Here is a 7957-nt window from a genome sequence, read left to right on the forward strand (position 1 = left end):
CACTGTATATATATATATATATATATATATATATATATATAATTTCAGCTCACAGAGAGTGACTCCCGCATTCTTTTTAACTCTTTTCATTACAGTCCGGACAAATAGTAGACTAATCCCACCTAACATTAAAGTTTTTAAATATACTTTTATATTGCATTTTGTGATTTCACATTCAATCTTCAAATGAATGTACAAACAACATAAAGACAGTATTTTTTATATTTGTTTAATGGCATCTTCTTATATGACTGAAGGCCAGTATCAATGATACCAATACTGATTTCTCTATAAAATTGCCCCCCATATATAACCTTTGACTATAGCCATTCAACATTACAGTATAATTGAGAGCTATCAATTTTAACATTTATTAGACTTTAAAAAATAACTTCCAATTTAAGCGAACTTAAACCAATCTTCACATAAACCCATTATAATAAATGTCATATTTACCTGTGCCCTTCAGCAGAAATATACAGAAATTGAAATTGTCAAAACATTAAATTATAAATTAAATATAGATGAATCCTTAAAGCTATAAAAGTTATTGTTTCCTTTTTTTTCTTTGCCCTTTGAGTAATAGACATCAGAGCAGCTGGTTATCAGGTTGTTTTGGCTGTTATTTCTTTAAGAGCTGCCGCTGCTGAACGTGACACGGATCTGACACACATGATATTTTCTCTCAACTCTTTTTACCTTTTCTGACCCACTTCAGATCTTAAAGTATCTATTAAGTCTGACGAGTTAAATCGGGTGTGTTAGATGAGTGAGACAGTGCTGGGCTGCTCCAGGACAGTTTTGAAAACCATTTCAGAGACATGTTCTTAAATGTGACTCATATAAAATATATTACATGCATGCACAGTTTTAAGGCAGCTTTAATCGTCTTTTTGTTAACTTCATAACTTAACTGACCACGACATTGCATGCACGTAGTTTATTTTTTTATGAACTTCTTATAAACCGTTCTTAGTTGTTCTGTGACTGAATAAATGCACTTCTTGTCAAGAGAAAAAGTGACGGAAGCAGCGGTTGTGAGTGGGGTGGCCAACCCTAGCCCCGCCCCTGCATTAATTGAACTTTTTTCATAATTAAATTCCACAGAGGAGCTACGTTTTAATTTAGGGCCCCGTGAAATGCATTTTATTTTCCCCTAAATTCTGTGTTTTCCATTTGATTTCTTATGGATTCTGTGTTTTATCATTCAGTACAAATTTATCATAAAAATGGTGTCTAGTGAAATTAATTAATAAAAATGTAACTCCTTTAAAATGCAATCAAATGAAAATCAATTGAAAAACATTGCATTTTTATATTTTTTTATTTTATTTTATCAGACATGATGCTGCACAACAGAACTGTATAAATTAATTTTGATTTCTTATGGATTCTGTGTTTTATGATTCAGTACAAATTTATCATAAAAATGGTGTCTAGTGAAATTAATTAATAAAAATGTAACTCCTTTAAAATGCAATCAAATGAAAATCAATTGAAAAACATTGCATTTTTATATTTTTTTATTTTATTTTATCAGACATGATGCTGCACAACAGAACTGTATAAATTAATGATAATAAAAAAACTTAGTTGTATGACATTCCTTAAAAATAATAATATTATTATTATTACTTTGAGAATTGCATTGTACTATACAGTAGTAACATATTCAGTAATAATTTCAAGTTAAACCGGACTTTTATTTAGAAGGTCTTTCAGTTTCAGTTTCAGTGTATTCGACCGTACTTTTTCTCAAATGAAACGGCATAAAGCTGGTGAAGTGACTCTCAGAGCAGCTCTGAAGATGAAGTGCATGTGTTCATGTCCTCATATATTGAGACGCAGATGCTGAAAACACCGCGAGTCATGTGTGTTTGAGTTTGTGTATCAGATGAAACTACTCCACCCATTCACACAGACACACAGAACATGCAGACTTATTAGCGACATGCACTGACTGGTTGCTGTAACATTTATTTCTGTTGTGTGATAGGATGTTAGATTAATCCATATTGAGTAAAAATGTCCAGAGCTTATCATCATCATTTACATAAAATGTATGCGCTAATTTAGGCTATTTATAGAACGTGCTTGGCAGGCGACTCAAGAGACTCCATGCGGGCTACCAGGTGCCTACGGGCACCACGTTGGTGACCACTGGTCTAGATATTATCCTAATGAGATGGAGGATGATGTACTGGGGTATCTCCTGCCAGACCTAGATCAGGGCATCAAGTCAAGTCAAGTCACTATTATTTATATAGTGATTTTTTACAATGCAGCTTGTGTCAAAGCAGCTTTAAATGATTAAACAGGGAAAATTGTGTGACAAAATAATGTGCTGTTTTCCTATGGCCAGACGAAACCATTAATTCTAGGCTGCAACAAAGTCAGATTGTGCAGAGGACTTATCTGGTTCCCGTGGCCTTGTCCCGATGGCTGACGAGGTCTTCGGAGGGGATCGATCTCTGGGGCACATCTAGTTGACATGGCTGCTTCAGATGCTCCGGTACATAATGTCCCAGAGGTCCTCAATTGGCAGGTCTGGGGAATGCGAGGGCCAGTCAGTGGCATCAATGCTTTCATCATCCATAAACTGCCTACACCAGGGGTGCCCAAACTCGGTCCTGGAGGGCCGGTGTCCTGAAGAGTTTAGCTCCAACCCCAATTAAACACACCTGAACCAGCTGATCAAGTTCTTACTAGGCATACTAGAAACTTGAAGGCAGGTGTGTTGAGGCAAGTTGGAGCTAATCTCTGCAGGACACCGGCCCTCTAGGACCGAGTTTGGGCAGCCCTGATCAGAAACGCCGCTCCGCCTTCGCTCCATGACAAAATTTGCAGCTAAAGTATTTCAGTATGTTTTAAAATATCACAAAGTTCTGTTGAGAATTTATATTAAATGAAAAATAAAGACATAATACTGAAGAATAGTTTTAACGTGATTTATTGGAACATTACAATTAGCCCAAGTCTATATTAAATGACTGTTGAACTCACTTGTCTGTGTGGTGTTTAGAAAAGTTTTTAGAAACAGAAAGAATATGCTGTAATTTTTCCGTTTTTAAGATGATAAATCTTGTACACGTGATGGAGTGCTAGTAGAGTGCTCTCTGAGCAAAAAATCCACTCCTTGCTCCAGTCAAAAATCATGCCGCTCCGCTCACATACTCTGAAGTGAAGTGAACCTGAGGGTGCAGGTACTAGAGACAAATCAGTCAGGAACAATAAGAAGAGAGCAAATGTATGTGGCCATCACCTGCAAAACCATTCCCCTTTTGGGGGTTGTTTTGCTGTTGCCTCTCCACTGCACCTGTTGTCACTTTCATCTGCACCTAAGCAGGAGAAACTGATTCACAATCACTTTATACTTCCTAACTGAAGCGATTAATATCCCTGAAGTTAAATTGATGATATACTGTGATGATTAAGTGTTCCCTTTATTTTTTGGGGCAGTGTATTTCAATCTTGCTTCAATTACATGTCACATAACACATGGTCTATAGATGATGAGAACATTTTCATTTTGAGTGCACCCTTTACATATATAGTACATGAAAACACATAACATCCTGATAACTGTTTTCATTGATCAGAGGAACACAGAGAAAGAGAAATCAGCCAGTGTTAAGCTCTTCACTGATCTGATCCGCTCCTTTGAGAGATGTCAGTCTGAGCTACTGAAGATGATGGAGGAACAGCAGAAAGCAGCAGAGAAACAGGCTGAAGATCTCATTAAAGAGCTGAAGCAGGAAATCTCTGATCTGAAGAAGAGAAACACTGAGCTGGAGCAGCTCTCACACACTGACGATCATCTGCACCTCCTACAGGTCTGTCAACATCTGTCTCATCACTGAGAATGCAGAATATTATTGTTCATATGCTCTGCTGACAAACCTGATGAGCTGCTGTAAGCTACATATAGATAAAGATCTAACTTTACTGTAGGTTCTAAGCTTTAAAAATCATACAGAATTGAAAGAAGCCATAAAATCACATTAGCTAAATGAGTTAAGGTAAGATGCTACAGACAAAAACATTGTAAAACACTTTTATGTTTATTCAATGCAATATATCTATTTGCAGCTGTAGAATTTTGTTTCCTTTACAATACATATGTTTGAAGGCTGTGATTTTTTATTTTTTCTTCTGCACTGAGCAGTTTTATTTTAGTATCATTCAGATACTATTATAGTTTAGTCATATTTTAAATTAGTTTATATTTTTTGTTTTCATTTTAATTGTTTTAGTAATTGTGTTTATTACTTTTGTTAGTTTTGTTTCTATCTATATTCTGAAGAGTTTTAGAGAAGGTTTGTCCATATACCTGATTTTAAATGACATTTTATTCATAAAAGCATGGTGAAAAGGTATTTTCTTCTGGCTGTTGACAATATTTATGGAATGATTAAAATGGAAAACCAAAATCTCATTTGTAAAACCCTTTAACTCTAACATGCCAATAATATAAAACAAGAATTTGGAAGATAGCTTTATCCATTGTCCTCAGATTTCTGTTCTGGATTATTAATGCAATTTAGTGTATATTTATTTAGACAATGCATCATTTGCATATTTAAATATTTCAGAAAACTTGTAATACAGATGATATTTGCAGTTATTTGGGGGACCCCAAAGCTGATATCCATACTTTGGATACCCTAATCACCTGGGGGTGTCTTGCCTTAATTGTAGTAGAAAGCTCTTGCTTAAAAACATTTTGAATGAATGAATGAAACATATTTAATTAAAATAATTAAAAATAGAAAAAAAATACATATTATTTAATAGTCGTCTCTCTCCTGCTGTAGATGTACTCATCCCTATACAGTCGTCCACACATCAAGAACTGCACTGAGATCAGTATTGATACTGATGTGAATGTGCTCCCTCTGCATAGAGCTCTGACTCAACTGAAGAAAACACACAAGGCTCTAAATAAAAAACTCAGTAAATCAGGTATGTGAATCAGATACAGTGCTCCTATGTCACAATACCTGTCTTTGGGAGTATCCTCGAAAAAAACTGTCGGTTATGACTTAAAGGGGTCATATAATGCGATTTCAAGTTTTCCTTTCTCTTTGGAGTGTTACAAGCTGTTCGTGAATAGATAAGATCCCTCAAGTTGCAAAGAGTAAAGTCTCAAACCCAAAGAGATATTCTATTTAAAAGTTAAGACTCCTTAAACACCTCGTTTAAACACGCCCTACATGTCTACATCACTGTGTGGGAAGATTTGCATAACGCTGCCCAAATGTTTACGTAAAGAAGGCGTAACTTTTATTCTCGCTGTAGTATGTTGCTGCCGCCATGTCGTGGAGACGCTGTGCGTTTCGTTGCGAAAGCGGAAAAAGACAGTATAAGTCATTATAATCAGTAATTATGTCCTCACTAGATGCAACAAATGCCTCGTTTATAATGGGTTTTAATGTTTTTGTCTCGTCGCTCCGGGGACATGGCATCACAGTATGGTGAGGGGTGTAACATTTCCGTCACGTGCTTGAGGTATTCGGCCAATCACAACACACTGGATAGCTGGCAAATCACAGCACACCTCGCTTTTCAGACCGATGAGCTTTGTAAAAATCAACGTGTTTCAGAAAGGCGGGGCATAGAGGAGAAACATTAATGTACAGTATGTGGAAAATAATGTGTTTTTAACCTTAAACCGCATAAACGCATTTCATTACACCAAATACACAAAATAATGTTCTTTTTTAGCAACGTCATATGACCCCTTTAAGTGAAAGTAAACAGTTGGGAAAGAAATCGAATGTGTATCATGATAGTGGACGCACTGTCTTTTAAAGTGACCGTGCCTAGTTTACTAGCTGCTGTCAGTGTCCTTAATGTTAATCCAAGAAATTAAATGGGAGAAAATCCCTCACAGCTTTTTACTGAATTACTTTGTAGATTTAACAAGAATTAATCTATATTTATGTTATACAGTGAAGACTATGCAACGCTATTTTACATTTGATTATTCAGTTTCTGTACATGGACACCTACAAACTTGAAAAAAACTTAAACATTGTTTAATTTGCATCTTTGTTCTATTTATTTATTTGTGCTATTTACACAATTTCAAACAAAGCCAACGGATGTAAACTGCACTGGGGCCCCACAAACACCAGCTACGGCCCTGAAAATCAGTGCAGTGACAAATTTCTTCCTAGCTGATTAAACATGTTAGTTATTTTAAGTGTACGTTAACAATAACAAGTGTTTTAATGTTAACTATTTGTATATTGGGTATATTATTAATGTATATTAATGTTAGTGTTTTAATGTATATTATTTGCTTTTTGTAAACAATTAGTTGTGTAACACATTGACAAATGTTAGGTAGACTTTACCAAATTTCTTCTAGTGTGTTACAGCCGTTAAACTAAGTTAGTATTTATTCAGTTAATCTATCTAAACAAATTCAGTGCATATTGTTGCCATAATGTTATTGAGTAGATTCTATAGGTTTGATTTTACGGTGAAAAGAGATATAATTTTAGTAATAAATAAAATAAAAATATATATTTATCTATAATATTCCTATATACAATTCATCACACTTATATTGTCATCTGTGTTCACAGGGTTGGGATGGGCTCAGAAGTATGCAGGTACAGTGTGACTGACACCATTTTCTCCAATACACTTTAAATAATTTATAATCTGCTTTGCAAACATATGAAAATGTTTGTTCTGAAGTTGATTGATAATTTCTGATCTCTCATCTAGTGGATGTGACTCTGGATCCTGATACAGCACATCCATATCTCATCCTGTCTGATGATGGAAAACAAGTCAGTCATGGAGACAATAAGCAGGACGTCCCAGAAAACCCAAAGAGATTTGATGACTATTGTGTTCTAGCAAAGCAGGGATTCAGTTCAGGCAGATTTTACTATGAGGTGCAGGTGAAGAGAAAGACTGGGTGGAGTTTAGGAGTGGCCAGAGAATCCATTAACAGGAAGGGGGACATTAGTCCAAGTCCTGAGGATGGACTCTGGTCTATGGTATTGATTAATCAGAGGCAGTATATAGCTTGTGATAATCCAGCAGTCGCTTTCTCTCACAGAACGACACCTGCGATTGTGGGAGTGTTTGTGGATTATGAGGAGGGTCTGGTCTCTTTTTATGACGTGGGCTCCAGCTCTCATATCTACTCTTTCACTGATCAGACTTTCACTGAGAAACTCTATCCATATTTTGGCCCAGGCCTAAATAATAAAGGTAAAAACTCAAACCCACTTATAATTTCACCCAGGGGCGCCGCTAGCAATTTTGGGCCCTATGAAAGAATATGAGGTTGAGCCCCCTACCGCACCAAATATACACTATATTGCCCAAAGTATTGGGAAAACTCAAAACTCATCGCCAAACACCAATGACTTGTACATATGCGTACAATCATTTTAGACTCTTCCAAAACTGTGGCAACAAAGATGGAAATACAATTTTTAAATGCATGAATTCTGTTTTCATCTTTGATGACACAGTTTTGGAAGTGCCTTTTTCTGTTCTAAAGAAGGGGGTGTCCCAATACTTTTGTCCTTATGTATGTACAAGTCACAGGTGTTTGGTTATGAGTTTTTGGCTCAAGGTCTGCATTTAAAGTCACAGCAGAGGTGTTCAGCAGGGATTAGGACTTGGCTTTATGCAGACCAGTCAAGTTCTTCCACACTGACTGAATCAATCTTTAAAACATTTTTTTTACCTTGCCTTATACACGGAGACATTGTTGTGTTAGAATAGAAAATGGTCCTGTTCAAACTATTGGTATAAAATTAGAAGCACACAATTCCATAGAATAGCATTATATGCTTTTTTTTTTTTTTTTTTACTAAAAATGTTTTTTCCAAGGCATTGTTAGATTCTAGTGTTTCCTGTCATAGCTATGCAAAGATTTTGCTTTTTTTTTTTTTTTTTACTAAAAATGTGAAATTACTAAAGTAGT

General features: G+C 35.7%; 1 protein-coding gene across 1 annotated transcript in view; it reads left to right on the forward strand.

Annotated features, from left to right (window-relative positions):
• Window positions 1-7646, forward strand: part of LOC107575632 (E3 ubiquitin-protein ligase TRIM39-like) — a gene marked incomplete at its 5' end in the record, with an annotated part of 14581 nt that extends 6935 nt beyond the window's left edge. Inside the window, 7 exons of the mRNA XM_016261994.1 lie at window positions 1808-1812; window positions 3197-3220; window positions 3602-3833; window positions 4815-4962; window positions 6594-6620; window positions 6739-7288; window positions 7604-7646. Coding sequence (XP_016117480.1) covers window positions 1808-1812; window positions 3197-3220; window positions 3602-3833; window positions 4815-4962; window positions 6594-6620; window positions 6739-7288; window positions 7604-7646 — 1029 coding nt within the window. The remainder of the gene's footprint in view (window positions 1-1807; window positions 1813-3196; window positions 3221-3601; window positions 3834-4814; window positions 4963-6593; window positions 6621-6738; window positions 7289-7603) is intronic.
• Window positions 7647-7957: the final 311 nt, after the last annotated feature.

This window comes from Sinocyclocheilus grahami, unplaced genomic scaffold, assembly GCF_001515645.1.
Source record: "Sinocyclocheilus grahami isolate Dianchi unplaced genomic scaffold, SAMN03320097.WGS_v1.1 scaffold2768.1, whole genome shotgun sequence".
In the NCBI taxonomy this organism is placed as follows: Eukaryota; Metazoa; Chordata; class Actinopteri; order Cypriniformes; family Cyprinidae; genus Sinocyclocheilus; species Sinocyclocheilus grahami.